This window comes from Theobroma cacao, chromosome 8 (genome assembly GCF_053813885.1).
Source record: "Theobroma cacao isolate CCN51 chromosome 8, ASM5381388v1, whole genome shotgun sequence".
NCBI classification, from domain to species: Eukaryota; Viridiplantae; Streptophyta; class Magnoliopsida; order Malvales; family Malvaceae; genus Theobroma; species Theobroma cacao.
This window is the reverse complement of record NC_142646.1, coordinates 30,127,733-30,151,268: the sequence shown is the minus strand read 5'-3', so window position 1 is coordinate 30,151,268 and position 23,536 is coordinate 30,127,733. Positions and strand designations below refer to the sequence as shown.

At 30.0% G+C, this 23,536-nt stretch overlaps 1 protein-coding gene and 1 long non-coding RNA gene across 2 annotated transcripts; both read left to right on the top strand.

Moving 5' to 3' along the window:
- Positions 1-2,428: 2,428 nt before the first annotated feature.
- On the top strand, positions 2,429-4,166 carry LOC18593099 (uncharacterized). Its single transcript, XR_001928983.2, has 2 exons — positions 2,429-2,476; positions 3,498-4,166. It is a non-coding gene; the product is annotated as an uncharacterized LOC18593099 (long non-coding RNA).
- A 7,301-nt stretch (positions 4,167-11,467) lies between these two features.
- Positions 11,468-14,470, top strand: LOC18593098 (putative laccase-9). The gene is made up of 6 exons (XM_007020147.3): positions 11,468-11,626; positions 11,746-11,897; positions 11,994-12,238; positions 12,384-12,509; positions 13,153-14,100; positions 14,240-14,470. The coding sequence occupies exons 1-6, from the start codon at positions 11,534-11,536 to the stop codon at positions 14,371-14,373; spliced, it is 1,698 nt and encodes a 565-aa protein (XP_007020209.3). The 5' UTR covers positions 11,468-11,533; the 3' UTR covers positions 14,374-14,470.
- Positions 14,471-23,536: the final 9,066 nt, after the last annotated feature.

Genomic DNA, 23,536 nt, shown 5'->3' with positions numbered 1-23,536 from the left:
AACTTGCTGCTTATTTTATACTTTCGTACTAACCGACGCCTTGGTAACCATTGGGGAGGATACTTACATGCTTATGTAAAATATTTCCTTTGAATCTTTCTTAAAGTTGATCATTAATTAGTCAGAGATTTCATTCAGTAATTTTTAAGGGATTTGATTCCTTTTTATTATTTTGTAATACCCATGTTATCATGTTTCAAAAACTTGTTTTAGTGGAGTTTACTATCAATATAGCTGGATCCTATCCATCTATTGACATATTCTATATAAAAAATGAGTGACACTTATCACCAAAAGATGAAAGGGTTTACAATGAATTTAAAAGATGAAAAAAAAATTCATATTGCGGATAAAATGAAAAATTTTGAAAACCATATGAACTCAAAGTGCAGTTTTTAAAAAAAAATGAGGATGATGAATGTAAGTTAAATTATATATTTAGTCTTTGTAAACTATTAAACTGGTGAATTTAATTTTTATATAATAATTTATAAAAATTTAATTCTTGTATTTTTTAAAATTAACAATATGAGTCTACGTGGAAAAAAGTTGCAGTGAAGGATGAGTTAGCAATCAGAGGTCTTATTGCAGAAGATAAAACAATGTGTGTTTTTTGTAATTCTTATAGAGAAACGGTATGTCACTTGTCCTTCTCATGCAATGACTCTAGGAAAATTTTGTGCCTATGGTGTCAATAGTGGGAAATTCAATGGGTGTACCACAACGATCCACGTAACTTTTTCATGCTTTCGAGGGCTTTGATCTTGGGGGGAGATAGAGGTAATGTATGGTTATTATCCTTTTATGCCATTATTTGATCTATTTGGAAATTTCAAAATGGTATGATATTTAATGGTAAAAAATGGGATGCCAATCAACTTTTGGATATCATCAAGTTGAGAGTAGATGTGTGGTTCAAGTCTAAATGGTCACATTTAATGAACTCCATTCAAGACTTAATTCGGTGTCCTAAAAAGACCTATAGGGCTCGGCATTGTGTAAACAGTAGGTTGAATGTTGTGTGGGAGGCTCCTCCTATGAGATGGTGGAAATTTAGTATTGATGGTGCTTATTTGAGTAGTTCTGGATTAGTTGGGATTGGTGGTGTTCTCCACGATAACCAAAGTATAATCAAAGTTAAATTTTCTAAGGCGTTGGGGATGGGAGATTCTAATTCGGTAGCAGTGTTAGCAATACGTGAAGCTTTTAGTATCATTAACAATCATCTATTGAATAATCCTTCACAATTATGGGTTGAAAGTGATTCAGCAAATGTAGTTTTATGATCCAATAATCATTAGGAAGCTCCATGAAAATATAAACAGTAAATTATTTGCATGGAAAACTTTTCAAAGTAAACTTGATTATTGGAAGATTACACATGTACTGCGTGAAGTCAATGATTTGACTGATGAGCTTGCAAAAGATGGGATACATGGAAGTGTGGATTTTTATTACAATTTTATGAATAGGCTGACTGGTGTTTGGCGGACGCATACTGGGTGGATATCTCTCATACAGAAGTTGAAGTACTGTAGTAGGACTCAAGGTGTGAATAGAGTTCTTGTGGGGGTGAAGATCCTGTTGTCTAAGGAGGCGGTTATTGTGGGGAGCTGAGTGCCTGCCTTATCTTTGGAGGAGTCCTAATTCAAAATTTATTTAAATTGCTTAGTTGATGGCAATTTTTTTTTATAGAGGAAGCAAAATAGCCAAATTACTTAGTTGATGGCAATTTAAGATATGTGGATTCTCACAAATTGAGCGCAGATTCATTACCATGCCCTAGGCGAGATTTGTGGATTTATTATTGCTTGGACAGCATTGCGTTTGGACAAGTTTATTCTTTGATTGACTTGGACATTGATTCCATTAAACGTGGAATTTTGGTCTAAAGATCAAAGGATTTGGTAAATTAATGAAGACCTTATGTCTGTGCGGGATGAGAGAAATAGATGATTTCAGATTTTATTTACGGCCTTGATTGGTTAGGTCTCATTTAAAGTTTAGATATCCCTATATTTAAACACTATGAACTTAGGGGTTATTTTTCTCTTTTTTTAACTATTATTTTTTATTCCATGCAAAAATAAGTTTAAAGTTTTATCGTCGACAATTAACAATAAAATTAGGTAATTCTAAAAAAAACACTATCAGTCTAATTATTAACGATGGTAAAATATGAAAATAGGGTTTAAACATATTTATTTTAATTGGATATTACTTCCAAAAAAAATTAATAATGCCTCCCTAGACACTTATGATGAACTTTTCTGTTTTCTTATGCAAAACGACCCGTCGCAGTTTAGTTTTAGAAGAAATAAGGAAAGCAAGAGAAGGGCTTGCAGTACAAAAGCTTGTACTTCAGTTTATGTACTGCAAGAACAAATCCTAACTATAAATTCATGTGAGCTTGCCTAGCAAAAACAATTGAACATTCATCTAAGCCTTATCTCCTCCAGCACCTAAATTCTCACAGGTTTTCGTCTCACTGATTTGCGAATTAAATTACATTTTCTTTGTTTCTTGTTCCCCTGTCATGCCTTCTTACAAATGAATGAAGAAATTGTCTCGTGTGTTTTCTGTCTCATTAATCTCTCAAATCAAGTTTGGTTTGTTTATTTGTTTATTACTTATTAACGCTTCATTCGGAATGGTTTATACTTTCGTTTTTTAAAAATTTTTAATTTTTATTATTTATTTTTCATTTATTTTTATTTTTTACTTTATTTTTTTATGCAAAATAAAAAGTAAAGGCATCAATCAGGTAGAGCTAATTTATTAAAATTTTACTTTTTTAAGTTTCTAAGACAGATAGATGAGAGCTTTTATTTGCAACCTGTTAAAATTCAAAAGTGTGTGCTGTCACCTTTCTTTGTGTAAAAAGGTAAATAAACAAATAAAATATTGTATATATCCGTGGTGCATAGTTTGAAAGAGGAGTCTCGTAAAAGACCTATATATGTATTTTTTTTTGGTTGAGCCAAAGATTATTATTATTATTATTATTATTATTATTAGAATTTATGGTCTTATAATGTTATAATTTTTACAGTAATTGATTTTGTGCACCATCATGTGACCCCATTTTGATCATTTGTCTTTTCAATACGTATAAGAGTATAAAGTAAAAGCAGGATTCGATCTTTAAACTTTATTTTTTTATAAAAATGTTAACAATCATTAAATTAAATTTGAATTATTCACGTTGGTCAGCTTTGTTTATTTCTTTTGATCATATGACTTTAATTTTGATAAACAATTAAGTTAATTATGATAAACTTCTTAAGCCAATTATTCTTTTGGTATAGTTTTTTTAATAGCAATTCTTTTGGAATAGTTTAGTCAATTCTAACTAAAAGGAGGAAAACTCCAAATAAATAAAACCAAAAAAATGAACAAATTATGTACCTTGATTGATATAGTCAGGTGGTTCATTTTTTTCTTTAATAATTTTTTGTATGACGAAAGGAATTTTTTTTCCTTTTTTTTTTTTACAGAATCGATGTTGCTCTTACAACAAACCAAGCAATTGGGTGAAGCAATAGTCTAAGGATGCCAATTTGGAGCGGCTTCCCTCGTAAACTCTGGTTTATTTCCTTTTGCTTGGTTGCAATGAGAAACAGAAAATAATACAAAATTATTGTTTTACTGTCTCAATCACAAATCTTAAACAGTAAAAACCTTTAGAAACAAACTCATCCAGTGAGAGTTTGATCAATTTTATATTGAATTTTTCAGTTATATAATCTGATAAGCAAATATAGTAATATTTTTTTGTGAGGTATATAATTATTCACATGTCCTTTCTGAATACAATTGCTGATCATGAAGAAATGCCAAAACTTTTAGGTTCTAATTAAACAGGGATTAATTTAACTTGTCTCTTGCGTTATCAATGCTAATTGGGTACGAGTCAAGCCATGATCTCTTCCCTCTGCATTATGAGTTGTAAAGCAATTCCATCAACGTATGGGAGCATCCCAAGCTGCTGTCAATCAAAAAGACAAGTACAATTTCTCTCTCTGGATTCTCTAAGAGGATTAGAGGAAAGTGGTAAAATTTTGTATGGGCTCATCTCTGCTGGCTCTGCAATATTCAACTAAATTGTCATGTGCCTGTGTTTCTGTGGACCCCAAAATTAAATGCAGGGAAACTTTTCTTACCAATACGTTTCCTGATACATTTTCCTGTCTGTTTCCTGCTTTTATTACATTCAATGGCTTGTCTATGCTAGTGGGATTTGATAGCAAAGGGATGTTACAGGTGTCAAATTATTTCAATAGAGTGATAGTGAAATATATATATCGAGATAGGATCAATTATGTCGACATTTTCACTGTGAGTCCTATTAACCAATTAATACAGAATACAATGCTTTTAAAAAATAAGTGACATTGAAATTTAAGATTTAATTTAACGTGAATGTGATTTTTTATAAAATAAATGTTATTTTTGTTCATACAAAAAAAAACCCTTTTTTTTTTGACAAAAGTTATATTCACTTTAAATTTTTTATATAACCATAAAATGATTTTTTAATAAAGTAAGTTGATAGTTTAAGAACGCAATTATGTCTTGTAATATATTTAGGAAAGTTGTAAGGGAGATCTTTATATATGCATTATTGCATGTACAAATTAAGCGTGCATTGTCATTGTACTAATGGCTGTTGGGGGCCAATGCGTAGGAGATGATTAAAGAACAAGAAGTGGAGGGCACATGAATTAGGTTAGATAATTGACACGTGATTTGCCATTTCAATTATTATGGAGATCTAATTCATCACATGGGTGATAGCTAAATTCAATAGGGATTGATTATTTAAAATAGTAAAGAGGGGACAGAAGCTTCCTTTTTGTTGTGCAAACCTTTGGATTCTTTCTTTAGCATTCATAATAAAATTGAAAATTTTTTACATTATTTAAAATGCAACCATGTGGTTTTGAGATAAATGGCATGAAAGCCCGTACCAAGTTTCTGTGCCATGGAAAGTCTTATGCTAAACAAGTATGAGACTGGAATGGCACTTGATTATGGAAGCCAATAAATTCACTTTAAAAAAAAACCTTTATTGGAGATGCATTTTCTAATCTGATCCCGAAGTCACTATTCAATTCGAAAATCAATTCTGAGAGCTTGTTTTACTCAATCAATTGTGATTTTATTAAGTATCAAACAGATACAGTAACTGATCAAGAGAGCATGATCAACAAAGAATAAAAAGATTTATGCCTGTCCAGGAGATAAAAATACAAACTATCATTTTCTCTCTAACATAAAGAGTCAAAAATAAATAGAGTTTCCCATACAATGAACAAAATAGTCGAGTTTAGATGAGAGCTTGCTAATTCCTGTGGACTTGATATATAAATCCTAAATTAAGTTTTCTTTTATAAATATAAAACATTTTTACGTACACAAGTTATTTGATAGATTGTTCATGTCACATGAATTTTTGTATATAAAACAAATTAAGATACAGTTTATCTTACATTGTCACCTCAACTACCTATCAATTTTCATCTATACCACTTCAATTCATCTTTCTATTTTATTTAGTTGATAAACTATGTATGAAATATGTTTCATAGAGCAAGGCAATGATTCAAAATACATTCAGAAACTATTTCTATGTCAAAGATTTAGGGTTTTTGTACACAAATGCACAAATGGTATAAACAACATCACGTATTAACTAAGAATGGTAATATATAGATTAATCATTTATGAACAAATTTGATTTAATTTTGATTTGAAACATCATATGGAACAAAAATGCTGGCTTTGGATAAGTTTCCGTGATGTAATCTTGGAAACTATAATAAGATAGGAAGGTTTTGGCTGGAACGAGATTGCAAGGCTCATAAGAAACAAATTTAATAAGTGGATGAAAAGGCCAAAATAGAAGAGGAAGAACAGAGGCAACTTTTAGCAGTAGCCATTACCATGCAAATGAGAGAAAGTGAACAATTTCATTCTACTTTTGGGTTTTAGTACATAGCGATGATGCATCTACGTATGTTTAATATGACAAAACATGTCACATGTTGCTATCATAGTGATGGGTCACTATTATCGATATCTCTTCCCGACTAGGTCCAGGTAAGAAAGCCGATCGAACCAGTTAACATAACCTACTTACTGACATCTGTCTCTTTCTATATATATCTCTAAATACATATTTGTACGTATTTTCAGGGACGAAGCATCCCTTCACAACCGCGGCCACTAATTTTAAAAATTTTTATATATTATATATGTTTTTTAATGAGCCTTTAAAATAATGTTTTATTAAATTATTAACACAAATAAAAATTAATAGAATGACCTTATAAACTCATTTAATTTTACTGTAATTCTTAAATTTTTTATAATTTTTTTTAAATTTCTTTATACTTCTTTCCATCTTTCTCTTTTTATCTTTCTCTTCTCTTTTATCCTTTTATTGAAAATTACAAAGAGGTAAAATTTTTTCTATCTTTCTTTTTTTTATTTATATTATTATTTATATTTAGTATTTATGCCTCCCGCTCCCTTAAGTTTTTTTATTGCCAATAATAGGATAATTACGACCACAAAAAGATATCATAGGCAAGTAATCCATAACACTAAATATAAATCGAAGTATTTTAATCGATTTCTAATTTTCAAAGTCTTCTTTAAAACACAATCCAATTAAAACTTGACTTTTATGAAACTATATAGTCATGTTATAATAATATGTTATAGTGAACCTTGTTACAATACTTTTTCTATAGCGATATTGTGCTTTGTAATTAATTTCATGAGGTTTTTAATGTAGAAGATTCACTAAACTGACAACCACAGAACATATTATTTATTTCATTATTTGCTGGGTATGAGAAGTGTCACTACGTTATAGTCAGAGGCAGAGGGGAGGGTGCTATTAGGAGCCCTCGCCCACTAAAAATTTTTAAATTTTTATAATTCTTTTTTTTTAATTCTATAATTTTTTACCTACAATTATTTTATAGCATATCCTTATTTTTTAGAATTTTATAATTTTACCGCTACAATAATTTTATAATTTTATTCCTTATTTTATAATTTTTATAACATACTAATATGTCAGTTGAATTTGTATTTATCTTGCATCTTACGAAGAAGTTGTTAGAGATAACAAATGACTCCTCAAAAGCTTTACAACTTAAGTGCCAAGACATACTAAATGTAATTTGTTTAGAATCACTTACTAAAAAGCATCTCCAACCATTGAGAGAAAATGGATGGGAACCTTTGCTTGTGTCAATGAAGAAGTTTTGTGAGAAATATGAACTTGAGATTTTTGATGTGAGGGCTAGATATAAATTAGGTAAAGTTTGTTTTTAAAAGGATCATGCCACAATTGAGCACTTTTACCAAGTTGACTTACTTCTAATTGCCATTGACTCACTCTTGCAAGAATTGAATTTCAGATTTAATGAGAATGTGATGAAGTTGCTCACTCTTAGCACATCTTTGGACCCTCATAATGATTTCAAATTGTTTGATGTTAGAAGTATTTGCAATTTTCCAAATAAATATTACCTTAATGGCTTTATTGAGTGTGATAAAATGTATCTAAGCTATCAATTGGATTTATTCAAACTTGACATTCTTCATAATCATACTTTGAAAGATGTATCTATACTTTCTAAGTTATGTCAAGTATTAAAGAAGACGAGAATATAAAAAGTTTACTTACTTATTGACAGATTAATCCAACTTGTCTTGACTATTCTAGTTTCCACTATAACATCAGAGCGTGCATTTTTAGTTATAAAAGTCGTTAAAAACGAGACTTGTAATAAAATGTCTGATGATTTTCTTAAAAATTTGTTACTCATTCTCATTGAAAAGGAAATCATTTAAGGTTTTGATATTGATTCAGTGATAGATGCCTTCAACTCTATGAAAGATCGTCAAACTCAATTAAAGATGCCTAATCTTAGCTTGCAATAGTTGTTAAAAAAATGTCTTCATTTTGTGCTTAACACGTAGTTGGAATTATTTCTATAATTTTCAAATGAATTTTTTCCATTTAAGTTATTTTATATGTTTGAACTTCTAATATAACTATTTTATAGACATTGTCTTCACCCCTCAACCATAAAATCCTGACTTCGCCACTAATTCTAATTAAGATGATATTTGAAATATATATAATATGAAATGAAAAAAATACTTTTTAAAATAATATTTTTAACTATCTATAAACAGCATTATAAACACTTGTTTGTTGGACCCTTCATCACCTTAAGATCTTTTATTTAAACTTGAGGCATCAAATCCAAATTATTCTCCGTTATAAAATATATAATACTCCTTCCATTTCAGATTTAATATCCACTTCACAAGTTTTTAATTCAAACTTAACCAATTTGACAACAATTTTTTATATTACAGTTTTGGAATTGAAAGTTCAAAAAATAATTAAGATTTGAAAATTTTGAGTTTAGAAGTTTTAAAAACTTACTTCTAAAAATTTTAATTACCAATAAAATTATAATAAATAATGGTCAAAGTTATTTTTGTTTGATTGGAAAAAAAAGTGAAAGTGGATATTCAATTTTGGAAAAGAGGGAAGTAGTGAATTTTTAATAAGAAATATGTTTTGAGTCGTGTTAATTTGTCTTACATTTATGATGGCAGCATTGTGTCCAACTAGAAGCATGACATAAATTATAAATAAATCAAATCTCAAGAATAATAATTATATTTTATGTGATAATAGTAACATCAATGGGACTTTCGTCGGTGGCATGCACTGCATGTGTTTGGAAAGTTGGCTACCCTTCTTATGCTACAGAAGTCTAATGTTAAATTGGTGTGTCGTGGTATGTGTTTCATTGTGAGATTGGGGATGAAGTCTGTCTGTCTGGCGACTGGTTGGTTTTACTGGATGCTGAATTGTATGGGTGTCTGACAAAGGGAATAGGGGACACGTTTTTGTTACGGTGTCTTGATGTAAACAAGATTCAACTCTGATTATGGTTATGCATTTGAGCATTTAACTCATTGATTGATATACGATCTCTTGTTTAAAAAATAGAATTCAAATTTCCTTCTTCCAATTAAAAAACTTCGATTATGGTGAGATGATTCAATTTGTTCTTTGAGTTTTTTTTTTTTTTAAATCGGATTGCTTTCATTGCAATCGGATTGATTTATTATTTGTTGTATATATTGCAGGTCAAGCAAAGAAGGGAGTCTTATGTCCATTCTTTAGCAGTGCACCATCACTATCGTTTTTCAAATAATTTTTATAAATTTATTTTTTAATAAAATTTCGTATGCTTTTCAAAAAATGAATAAATAAAATATTGTTTATATTAATATATATATATATATATATATATATATATATTCTTTTGAATAAGAGAAAAGAAGATGTACTTAAATATTTGTTTTAATGATAAAATTGTACATGTATCTCCTAATTAAAGAACTTAAATTTGAATCCCTCATTTTTTTTATACAAAAATAAAGGAAATACCATACGCTCACACTCAATGACATTTACAAATCCATGGAGAGATAATGATAAAACATAAGACCAAGGTGCAATGACAACCGCCAAGAGATAATATTTTATGATGGAATATGTTGGATTCTCTCTTCTTCCTTAACTAACAACAAAAAAAAGAAACAATTAGTAATATTGCAGTTACCATCACTATCATTTCTCAAAAATAAGATTTAATATTTGAAAAGTATAATTTGATTGATTACTGATACTAAATACATAAGTACCAATTTGAGTTTGCTTCCATTAACGAGTAGTTATAGACTCGTAGCCACATTACAATTACGTCTCAATTTGCAGATTCTTTGTATATTTAACTAATAAATCTTGGCAAAAACATTTTGTCCAAAAACTTAGTTTATGGATTAAATTGAAGATTTTTCATTATATTATAGTTTAATGTTGAATTTTGTCACTATACATTCAATATCATTCATTTTTGGACAAAAAATAATTGAATGAAAATATTTTATGGAATATTTCATTCATGCAAATTGCAAATTTCAATTGATTCATTATTTTTTATAAAAAAATTAACGAAATTGAAAGTATAATAATAAAATTGAACGAATTAAAATAAAATGACAATTTAAGATTGGCCTATACCGGAAAAAATTTGAAATGATAAATGATGAGAAAAAATCACTGATAATATGTCAAAAATCTCGAGGTCTAACACTCAAGAATTTAGGTCTATATATGAACCAAAAAATTAACAATTAAATGACTGGCTGTTTCAGTGGGTGAGAAAAAATGGGGTTGGAATTGATGAGTATATGTAGTGGGAGGAAAAAACTAAGGAAATTAAAATTTCATCAATGGATTCAACAACATTTTCCCACTATTGCACTTTGCCCCAAGGCCCGAAGTTAAATATCTAAATCCCCTCTAGGTGAGAAAGAGTGGAGATGCAATTAATGCGCTTCAGATGGCCTTTTGGCTCAAGTTATGCAAGTGGCAATAGGTGAAAGTTCAAATCATAATGCTATTTTTATGATAAACAAATGGTTCAGATAGGTAGAGTTATTAATTATATAGAAGGGATTCAGCATCTTGAGAAGAATCTCAAGTGAATGACTTGTCTTTCACCTCACACATGAAGTTACTTAGAATTACAGTTATTTGCTTGAGTTGACTTGTAGGCAGAGCAAGTCTCCTCTTCAAGTTCACACCGTAAAAGCATTACCAAAGAAATTAATTTTCTTTCAGGGATTCTCCATGGAAACTACAGTGATGGACTTTCTCTTGAACCTCGCAGGAAGCGACTTCGAGTAAACAGGAATTGCTCAAGTTTAACTTGTACGCGGAGAGCTAGCTGGTTTCCTGCTTAAGTTCACACCAGAAAAATGTAGCCTTTAACACGGTTTGGAATTTATAATATTTTATTTGCTTGTTTCAAATTGAAACTTCGAGGTAATTAGAGCTTATTTTATAGAAAGCAAGATGATTATTTCGCGTAGACTTTTCACGTGTAAACTGGAAAAAGATGAAAAAAGTAATGAAACCAACGTACATTGGGCCATCTTTTTGACAATTTATCCCTGTATTCAATGTCAAAGTTACAGGGCCCTGATGTCCAACTCAGTTAAATTTGCTGCAGAACAATATTATTATTTATTTAAATTACAATATCTAATTAAGAATTATATTACATTACTGTTAGTTAATTAGAATATAAATTACGAATATGATTAGCTTTATATATACACCTCACTCACCTATGTAATATACACAACTTCAAAATATAAGAGTTTTTTTCTTGTCATTCATCCATATGAAAATATCGATAATTATTAGAACATGTTCTCTTATTAAAAATGGAATGGGACGTTGCGTAATGTCGGTCCAATGTTTTCATGATATTTTTTTGTTGGAAGATTTAATTACTATTGTGTTTCCCCAACCCCAACTATAAAAAAATGATAATAAGCATCAAACTTTTTCTATAAATAGCTCATACAAGTAAGCTGGAGATTAACACAAACCGTAGGTTACAGTTCACCAAAGATGGGTTTAATCTCGGGGGTTCTAGGGTTTATGTTTCTTGCTTCTCTGCTTTTCAGCAATGCTGAGGGTGCTATTCGTAGCTATCACTGGGTTGTAAGTATATAGCTACTCAAGATGCTAGTATTTATTTTTGTCACGTTTGGATCACAGCAAAGTCCTAGAATCTAATACAAAGTTGGGTTTGATAATCTGTGGGGGAATAATACTTGCAGGTGAAGGAGACTAATTTTACAAAGCTGTGTGAAACATCCACAGTTCTTACTGTGAACGACAGATTTCCAGGGCCAGAGATTCATGCTAAGAAAGGTGATACCGTTTTTGTCACTGTTCAGAATAGCGGACCATATGGTATCACTATTCATTGGTATATTGATATTTTCTCTCAAACAATCTCTTATGTTTAAATTCAAAAAGAAAAAAGAAAAAGTTTACCAGATTGAGAAAATTTTGATATCTGCAGGCATGGAGTTAAAATGCCGAGGAATCCATGGTCAGATGGTCCAGAGTACATTACACAATGCCCAATAAAACCTGGAGGAAATTTCACACAGGAGATCAATTTGTCTACAGAGGAAGGAACACTCTGGTGGCATGCCCATAGTGACTGGTCGAGAGCCACGGTTCATGGTGCCATCAAAATTTTTCCGGCCAAGGGAACCAGTTATCCCTTCCGTAATCCTGATGGAGACCAAACAATCATATTCTGTAGGTGAAAGACTGATGATCAGCATGATTCAGAGCCTGCTGATAAGTTTAAATTAATGAAAAGTTTTTCCCTATCAATTCTGTTTTTGTTGATAGCGTGGTGTTTGTTGCTAACTGTTAATCAACACCTTGTTCTTGATGGCAGCCTCATGGTACAAATCGAAAGTGATGGATGTATTAGACGAAGCTCTGTCAACCGGCGGTGATCCGAACGTTTCAGATGCTTACACTATCAACGGTGAACCTGGAGACTTGTACGACTGCTCTAATGGTATATATATATATATAAATCAAAACAATCCGAACAAGGAGAATCATATATGTTTCTTCTTATATCCATGATTTTCCTCTCAGGATTATCTCTGCTTTTGAGTCCTCACAAGTTAATATTAGTATGACTTTAAACATGACAGTACTATTGTCAGATAATTAATGGCGAATTAGGGAGGAATAGAGAGATTCTTGGACCTAGAACTGTGTAGACTGTACCTACTACAACTGGCTGGTTATTACTAAGCTGATGGGTGGTTGGGTCATATGGCACTCTTTAAATTTTTGCATAAAATGCATTTTACTACGGAAAAATCAGCTTACCGTTATCAGAGTCTATGTATAGTATTGTGGTTAAGATATACAACTTGTGTCGACCTGGATCCATCTTACTTTTAAAATCTCCAGTTCTGGTAATCTAGTTTCATCTAACTATCCAATTATAATACTTTTGGCATGAGTAGTGATTTTGGTCAAGCTAGATTCATAATTTTAATTATCAAGATTTTGCTAGAAGTTAATTCAAGTTCAAAAAGGCACTACCTAACAGTCAACTTGATGCAGGGATAGCATCCTTCATTTTCTACTATTTGAATTTGGCTCAAATTAGAATTAATGCCAATACGATTCGTCTCTGGTTGCAGAAACAATGTACACTTTGTTGGTTAAGACTGGCAAGACTTATCTCCTCCGCATTGTCAACTCTATCCTGAATGAAGAAATGTTCTTCGCGATTGCAAACCACAACATGACGGTTGTCGGATCCGATGGAGCATATGTCAAACCCTTTTCCACTGATTATTTGTTCATAACCCCAGGCCAAACAATGGACGTTTTGGTTACAGCAAACCAAGCAGCAAGTCACTACTACATGGTTCTTACTCCTTTTCTTGATACTGACTCTTCATATGACAACACCACCTCTAGGGCTCTCATCAAATATAGTGGAAATTATACAACGCCAAGCACAATTCCTACTCCAACGTTTCCTAATATCAGTGACTCAATATCTGCACAACTCTTCGTTGTTCGCTTGAAGAGTTTAGCAGATAAAGCTCACCCAATCAATGTCCCCAAAAACATCACTAGACAAATCTTCATGACAGTATCTGTGAATCTATTTGCTTGCCCCAATTCAACAGGTTGTACCGTTGATGGCAATAATAAGCTGGCAGCAAGCTTGAACAACAATAGCTTTGTGATGCCATCAACCGCTCTGCTGCAAGAATATTATAACAACAACTACAATTTGAACCATCTTGTTGATGATTTGCCAAATAAGCCGCCCACTCCCTTTAACTACACGACAGTGGCGAACATGTCTGCATTTACAGAGGAAGGAACGCAGGTGATAACATTGAATTATGGTGATGATGTGGAAATTGTGTTCCAAGGGACGAATATAGGAGCCACGCAGAATCATCCCATGCATCTTCATGGCTACAGCTTTTACTTGGTTGGAACGGGTTCCGCAGATTTTGACAATGGCACTGACCCAGGCAGGTTTAATTTGGTTGATCCACCAGAAGTCAACACCATTGCAGTCCCTAGAAAAGGATGGTCTGCTATTAGATTTAAAGCTGACAATCCTGGTATATATTTCTTCTCTTCTCTCTTCCTACTTATATACTTACACATTTTCCTTTAAAAGCAACTTATATACTTACACATAACATAACATATTTGATTTATGCAATAACCCCATGTTTATTAATTTTTCTTTTGTATCAGGGGTGTGGTTCATGCACTGCCATTTCGAGCGGCATACGACTTGGGGAATGAGCACTGCTGTTATAGTGAAGAATGGAGGCACCAAGGAAACAAGCATGCGTCCACCACCTTCCTATATGCCTCCTTGTTCTTAATTTTTCTTCAGTTCAGTACATTGGGTTGTTAACATGGAGTGCATGGCTTCAATAAAAGTCTTACTGAGTTTGAAATAAAATTTTCTGAATTTAATTATTCGTCCATTGTTTAACAAAACCTATCTTAAAATGGCTTTGGCTAAGAGCGAAAGACTTGTCCATTCCTTTGCAAGATGCTAAAGGAGGAAGCTTTGAATTAAATCTAATGTTTTTACTTCAGAAAGAATACGAAAGTTATAAGCTAGCACTTAGGCTAGTATTTCCCAAGAATCAAAAAAAGTTAAGCTAGCAATGGCTTTTCTAGACAAGAATAAATCTTACAAAGGGGCACATAGACTTGACAAGATGTTGACATAAGAACCGTGGCTTTCGGATTAGAATTGGTATCTAGGTTTTTGTTTTTATTCCGAGGAATGAAATGATGATGCTACATTTTTTGGTACCATTTTTAATATCTATGATGTAGCTGTTTACTTTTCAGGGGCTTCATTTTTTTTTTTTTGTACCTAATGCTGTTGGCACTCTGCTGTATGATCACATGCATTATTCGCCTTCTTATTATTTGAAAAAAAAATATTTAAATTCAAATATTTTTAAAAATACATAATATTTGAAAAATTAAAAAATTATTAAAAAAATTTAATAAACCTTTATTATGTTCAATCAAGTTTATATATTTTTATTTTATACGAAATAAATTTTTATAATTAATGGATCAACATGTCACTTGTCATTTTATACATATATAATGTTCACATGAAAAGTAAAAAATATCATACAATCATGTCATCATCTCACACTAGCATGCCGCATTATTATCTACAATGACATGTCAACAAAGTGATATTTTGACTAATGATAATTAATCATTCGTTAATTATAAAAATTTATTTGAATTAAAATAAAAGTATAAAGATTTAATTAAATACAATAAAAGAGAATTTTTTAAAAATAATTTAGGAATTTTTGTAGATATTATGCAAATATATTTAGTTAGTATTTATATGAATGCTGATATGCTATTATCCATTTCTCTTTCCTTTCTATTTTTTATTGAAACTTTTACTTTAAGTATTTCTAAATTTAAAAAGAAAGGATATAAATATAAATTTGAAAGGGGCTAAGAGTTGAAACCTTTTTACTCCATAATCTTAATGCCAAGTGAAAAGCATTTAACCAGCTTAAACTAGAAAAATGACTTCAAATTTTGGGTTACAACTCATAACCCATACAGCACCTAAATAAAAATTTTCAACTAGGATACATGATTTAAATATTCTTTCCTTATCCCAACTCTTTTTTTATTGGTAATAGTGTGTGTGTATTTATATATATGGCTTAAAGAGTCATTGATTTCCATTGCTTTTGATTTATCAAATTTTGGGTTACAACTCATAACCCATACAGCACCTAAATAAAAATTTTCAACTAGGATACATGGTTTAAATATTCTTTCCTTATCCCAACTTTTTTTTTCTATTGGTAATAGTGTGTGTATATAGATATATATATATATATATATATATATATATATATATATATATATATATATATATGTGGCTTAAAGGGTCATTGGTTTCCATTGCTTTTGATTTATGCAACGCGGTTTCCCATATAGGCAGGCCAGTAAAGTTGTAGAGAAGGTTACAGATCATAGTAATGTAATATAGCAATTTCTTGGTGTCGTTTAATGCTACAAAAGTAAATAAAGTAGTCGTTTATTTTTTATTCACATGACTTTCTTGATGACCAATGGCACGTAGGGGACGGTTTTGCCTTTGACGCAAGCCATATGATAGCTATGCCTAAATTACAACATGGTCCTCATGTATTGTAAAGTATCTTGTTTTAGATAAAGATTGAAATTTACCTATTTTGAGATTAAAATTTTATCCATTTTTAAGACAAAAGTCGATTTAATTTGTTGGGTTAGTGTGGAATTGGCATGTTTTCTTTCCCTTTTTTTTTTGATAAAAAAAAGTAATTTAGTTTAATTTTCTTGAAAAAAAAGTAGGGAGTGTGGAATTTTGGAATGATGTGGAAAGTTAATTTTGATAAAGACTATAAGAAGAATGGAAAATGATTTACACGTCCTAATGATGGTTGGTTAGGCAGGTTAATGATAAATTAGTTAATTATTCTTTTGTTCTTCATTCTAGTTTAATTACTTAAGATCAATCAATTCTCCACTAGAAGATCCTCATTCCCTTTATTTCCTTCACCATACATATCAGTGTACTTGTGTTAGTCAAACCTAAACTCAACTTGACTAATTATGTTGCATGGAGTTGATCATTTTTTCTGGCTCTCTCAATTACGATTAAGTTTGGGTTTATGCATGCTCAATTCAAGAGCCTAGGGCTATAGACGATTTGAATGTACCTTGAAGGTATAATTAAAAACTTGGTGGTAGCATGATTGTTGGAATTCATCCCACCAATTGCGATTATTTTTTTTATATGAATTCAACATCACAGATTTGAGAATCTCCAAAAAAAGTTTTCATAATCGGATGATGCAAGGATTTGTAATTTTCAATTATCACTATGTAACATTTCACGAGGGAATAGTCAATTGATGAATTTTTCACAAAATTAAATGCCTTGTGACAGGAATTGAGAAACTATAAATCGTTACCCTATTGTAAATGTGAAAACTGCAACAATGACAATAATGTCTCTTACCCCACTAAGAAGTTATATTAATATATTGATAACAACCTATAGTTTCTCAATACAACATTTACAATATAATAAGTTATAATAATATATTAATAACTTAAAATTTTTATATAATTTTCATTATGTTTAATTTTATATAGATGTTTTATATGATTATATCAATAATATTAATATCTAAATGAAGATTTTATAATACAAATTGATCTTTTTTATTGAAAATTTAAATATAGACATGGATTAAATATTTATATACAAAAAAAATAAAAAAATTAAATATTAATGAGATTATGTTATATATCTATAAATATATATTTGTCCAAATCCTTAAGTGCATACATGTAAGACAATTCTTTAAAATATATTAAATTTAAAGTCAAATTGATTAATCGATTTTAAAATTTTTCAATCAAATCAATCCGATTTAATCAAATTTTTTTATCAATTTAAATTATACGAATTAACCAAATTTTATCCATTAATTTGATTAAGTTGATTTTAACAAAATTTTACTCCAATTTAGTGGGAGTGTAGAATATTTGTTAAGGCAAGGAAGTGGAGATTAGTGATTGAAAATCTTAACCATGAAGTCCCACGTCTCATACGGCAAAACCGCGAAAATTGTTCTTCCCTTACTTTTGCATCCTTCCACAGGCGTGTCCAAAATTAATGGAAAGAAGAAAAGAAAAGAGAAAAAGCAAAAGATCAAGTATTAATTTATTAATTGATATATAATTATATATTTAAAAAATAAAATTTAAATCTACCTTTTTTAAATAAAAAAAAAACACAGATTCACCTTATATTAAATATAATGGGCACAATCAAAGCATTAATTGAAGCGAGATTTTCACCGGTGAGCATGTGAAGACAAAACCTACCACGACCTTTTCCAACCTACCTTTCCCTTTGGGTAAGATGTTGAACATGGCCAGTGACTTGGACCCGCAACTGACATCTTGTCATTGATAGCTGATGCTATCTCATTAAATGCCAATAATAGTGATGTTGAGTTACTTTTCTTGTCCACGTTTGAGGTGCTCATCTACGACCCACTTTACATCTACGGTTTATATTTACAAATAATTTATATTTTATTCAAAATTTTTATAGTGAAATTTTAAAATACAAAACATATTTAATTTCTGATTTATTATTTTGAGTTTTGATAACAAAAATAGTGTTGATTAGATTAACTGTAGGGTATTTAGTGTACTATGATTTTTCTTTTTTTTTTTGGTAAATATTTCATGGATGATAATTTTGTATTATTGTAAATAAGAGGGGAAACTTAACATTTCTTTTATACGGGAAATCTTCAATTTTATCTATTACGGAATTTAAGGTTTTACCTTAAGATTACATTTTTAAATTCATATTTAATATTGAAGCCTAATCCACTTAATTAAATCATATTAGAGACTATAAAATTATCACTATATCAAAATGAAACAAACTTAAACTGTTTTTTGATAAAAAATAAAACAAAATAAATAATTTAAATTCACACTTTATTTTTGAGGAAATCTATCAGTTCATTCAGCTTTGTGTATCTATGCAGTTTTCTTTTTACTTAAACTTATTTCCACTATTTGATTTTTGCCAAATTCAAGAAAAAAATTAATTTTATTATATTTATGTTAAAATTTTAATTCTTTTATAATTTTAATTCTTTTATAAATTTGATTCTTTACGACTTTTAATGTTAAAGAGTTAAAAAAATTATACAAGATAATTTTAAAATATTAAGTGTTTAAAAAAATATAGATTTAGATATCTAAAAAAATAAACAAACAAAATGTAAAAGAGTTGAGATTTGGGAACATGAATTTTATTTAGTTAAATGATAATATTGGGTATGGTTGGGTCAGATTCAGATTGAATTCCAAGCCCAAATATGGCGCAAAGGGCTTGGCCCTTGGAGGGTAATCAGGTGATGGACAGGTCTAGTCCATAAACACTCACACCATAATTGAAGTAATTTCTAATATTAAAGACGAGAAAAGAACCACTATCCGTGGCTAATTAGAGCTATTTAGGCACTTAAAAGAAATAAAAAAACTAGGTTGCGTTTGAAATTTGAATGAATATGGCTATAAAGGCCAATCCACATGACAATTATGCTATTTTAGTGCAAAATTATATAAAAATTATCCAAAAAAAATTCTCATTATTAAAAAATCAAGTAATCAGAAAAACACAAGTTATATGGTTTGACTTCTTTCATGTGTTTATGGAGTGAAACAATTCTCTTATTATTGAAAAATTAAAAATACATTAAAATATCTCTAAATAGTTTTCCAAACAATTCTTATACTATTTTAGAATTTATTATAAAATTAGATTTAGAGAATAATATAACAATAACTATTATTGATTTATGGTGACTTACAAACGGATATGCATCCCTCAACCAGTATTACAGTTTGACACTCTATATTCGAGATCTTAAACTTCAAACTTGAAACAAGAGGAATGGTTTATAAAAATGAAGAGGACCTAGCTTTTTATTGTGAAATTCAAAACCTTAGTGGGGCTTGACATATAGTAAAAATAGATTATTAACTTATAATCTATCGAATAATATTTAAAAGTAGGATAAACCCTTAGCTCAGTAGAGGTGTCCTTAGGTTTATCAAGCTTCCCTTTTAATAATTTAAGCTTGATTCAGATCTAATTCATTTACATATTATTTTATTATTAAAATTATAATATAATACTTTTATATTAATATGTAATATCTAAAAAAACTTTAAACTATTTACAAAAAATTTAAATTAATCTTTATTTTTTAATCGCGTTAAATTAAACCATTGTAGTTTTATTTGAAGCTAAATAAACTATTATAAATAATGATTAATTAATGATTATTAGTTAAAATGTCACTTGTCATTATATGATACACTTGTTATTATATAACATGTAACGTTGACATGTCATAATAGATGATAATATGGTATGTTAATATAATATGATAATATAATCATGCGGTATTTTCACCTTTCACATTACTGTCACGTCAATGTCATGTTAGCCTCAAGTGATATTTGAATTAATAATGATTAGTTAACCGTTAATTATAAGAGTTTATTTGACTTAAAATAAAAATACATGAATCTAATTGAATATAATAAACGAATAAGAGTTTATTTAATTTTTTTAAATAGTTTAAAAAATTATTCAAATATTGTACTTAATTGTAAATATATTTTAAAATTTAATCAATAAAAATATTATTATTTATTAATAAAATAATCTCATCGAGGTGGACCTGGTTGATCTAGATCTGAAAAATTGATACCCAAATGTAACTTTAGTTAGGCCGAGCTTATAGACCAGACAACAGAGACGAAAAACTTGACATGTGGACATCTCTACTTAGTATCTAGACCTATCCTATTTAACCTCTCATCTCTTGCGAAGAAAAAGAGATTTAAAATTAGAAGTTCTATTTCACATTGAAAACGCCTATTAATTAATTTTCCATATTTCGCATAACTAATTATGGCCGCCCCTTCGTTTTTCTTTACCAGCCCGGCACTACTACGATTTAAATACAAGTGCAGAAGGTAATAAAAACGTGGGAACATTATATAATGTAGCATAAAACTGTCTCTATGTTGTTGACTTGTCTTTAATACAGGATTATACTCTATTTGTTTGCATAAGGACGAAAGATTAGCAATTATTGATGCGACACGTTATGCATGTGCATGTTGAATAGACTCAACTAGGAATATTAAGTGTATTAGGTGCATGTCGGCCAAAAATAAATTATATTAAGGTGCACGAATTTACATAAAGACTGTTTTTAGCCTTTGTCCCATTTAACATTTTCTGGTACATGGCGGAAAAGTGTCATTCAAGGTTTTTCTCCCGTGTATCCCACGCTCAAAGCTAAAATTTTTTTAGTTATAATATTTTAAAAATTTTTTAAATTATTTAAAAAATTTAAATAAATTTTTATTCTTTTATTATATTTAATCAAGCTCTTATATTTTTATTTTGATTTAAATAAACTTTTATAATTAGATTTTGACTAATTATTAGTCAAAATGTCATTTATCATTTTATGTCACGTGGTATTGATGTGGTACGTTGACATATCATAATAGATGATAACGTGCAATGTTGATGTGATATGTTGACATGGTTATACAATATTTTTCATTTTCCATGTTAGCATTATATGAGTATAAAATGACAAGTGATATTTTGATTAATAACAAGTAGTCAACCATTAGTCATAAGGGTTTATTTAATCTAAAATAAAAATATAAGAGTTTGATTGAAAGTAATGGAAGAATAAAAGTGTCGTAACGTGCAGGTTTAAGAACTCGACTGCTAGACGTAGAGATTTAGAAGTCGCCACCAATCTTTTTTGTTTAGGTGCGATTGGCCACCTATTAAATTTATTCAATTCGACAAAGTTTTAAATTGATTTTAGGTCCGTCTAAAGAACAATAGTCTGGTCTGTAAATTTTTAGAGTTAGTTTGAGAGTTCGATTATGCATGGGGAAGGATTAACACCCTCAGTGACGCCCGTTCCACGAACAGTACCATTTATTCATGTGTTATCCTATGTTAACCTTAACTTTTGATTTTATTCTTATATTTCCTTAATATTTGTTTATTTATTTTGAGAATGTTATTAATTGCATTGATGGTAAAAATACTTCACCAAACAACCAACAAGCCAAACATTCTCTGTAAATTTAGCATTTGCAGGTATTATTTCAAACCATCCATGCTTCAATACTTCAAATAATATGCCACCTAGATTTAAGAATACAAATAGTCTCATGATAAAACAAGATAATTGGATCATGGACTCAAGAGTAACTAATCTTAACTCTCATTCCTTGAGTAGTTTCATTTCAACTAGACTTGTGAAAAACTATTTTGTACAACTACCAAACAATGGTAAAGCTACTATTCCTCATATAGGAACAATTAGATTGAGTCTTCTCTTAACTTTTCAAAATGTCTTGTGTGTTCTTGTCTTTAAATTTAACCTTGTCTCAGTAGGTGAGTTGACTAAATCAAAGAAAACATGTACTCTTTTCACTGACACACATTGTATTATTTAAGATATTGCCACTTGGATAGTGACTAGGGTTGTTAGAGTATCTCCAAGCTTGTATCTAATGCAGGATATCAAAGATGTTTAAGATCCTTCATAATTCTGTTTTGAAAAACTTGTCAAGTTTCCTTATAGTTTTTTTGCTAATTCCTCTAAGCCAAGACATAGAGATTTTGATCTTTGGCATTTTAGGCTAGGACATGCTTCTATGGAGAGAATTAATGTAATTCATCAAACTTTTCAAGATATTAAATGCACAAATGATTTGTTATACGAAATTGGCCCTTTGGCTAAGCAAAGAAAGCTTTATTTTTTTTTTTTCTTTTTCATGTGCAAAGCTCAAAAACAACTTTTGAATTAGTTCATATGGGCATTTGGGGTCTATATGAAACCACTACTTTATTTGGTCAAAGGTATTTTTTGACAATTGTTGATGACTACACTAATTTTATATGGATTTTTCTAATGAAAAATAAGTAAGAGGTTTCAAGAATTATACCGATGTTTAGCAATCTGGTTCAAAGGCAATTTAATGCTTCCATTAAGTGTCGTAGGTCTGATAACGAACAAGAGTTTAGGTTAACTAATTTTTATGCAAAATTAGAATAATTCATCATTTATCCTATATAGATACTCCACAACAAAATGAAGTTGTTGAAGGAAGCATCAACATATTCTAGTTGTAGCAAAAGCTCTATTACACCCATCAAATGTCCCGTTGTATGTATCGGGAGATGCCATTCCCACTGCAATCCATATTATTAACAAAGTACCTACAAAATTTTTTTGCACTTTAAGGACTTTGAAGAAGGACAAATACTCTAAAATCCTCCAAACTTGAGTTATAATGCAAGGAAATTGATGTTTTGAAGTTGTTTTGGAGTGGGTGGGTGTTGAAGGGGTCAAGGTTTTGCAAATTGGGAGAGAATGGTTGAAAAATCTGAGGCTAGGGTTAAAAAATGGAGCAAAGGGGGTTTTTATAAGGCCATGGGCTCAACACAATGCCAAGGCGTCGGACTTGGTGCATTGTGGCGCTTCTCCAAGCCCTTTGCCTTTTACCATTTTTTTTTAAATGTATAGTGCTGCAACGTTCCATGGATAGTGTTGCAGCACTCCAGCGTTGGGTTCCATTATGGAACTAGAGTGCTACTCCAACGTTGCAGTGCTGGCTTTAATTTTTTTTAAATACTAAGCAAAAATAAAAAGAAAAAAAACCTAAAAAAACACGAAAAAGACAATAAAATTTATAAACAATAATGAAAATACAATAAAACTAAAAATAAAAGTCCACTAAAAAAAATTGAATAAGTAAGAATTATCTAAGTGTAGAAAACTTAGATTGTTTTCACAAGCAATGTTTTCTTTATCATCTTTAGCTAAACTCTCACCCTATTTGGTATTT

Excerpts from the sequence above, each read along its gene's own strand:
- LOC18593098 (XM_007020147.3), top strand. The coding sequence starts at position 11,534 with ATGGGTTTAATCTCGGGGGTTCTAGGGTTTATGTTTCTTGCTTCTCTG. Across the intron at positions 11,627-11,745 it reads TTCGTAGCTATCACTGGGTT|GTGAAGGAGACTAATTTTAC; the intron begins GTAAGTATATAG and ends TAATACTTGCAG. Across the intron at positions 11,898-11,993 it reads TATGGTATCACTATTCATTG|GCATGGAGTTAAAATGCCGA; the intron begins GTATATTGATAT and ends TGATATCTGCAG.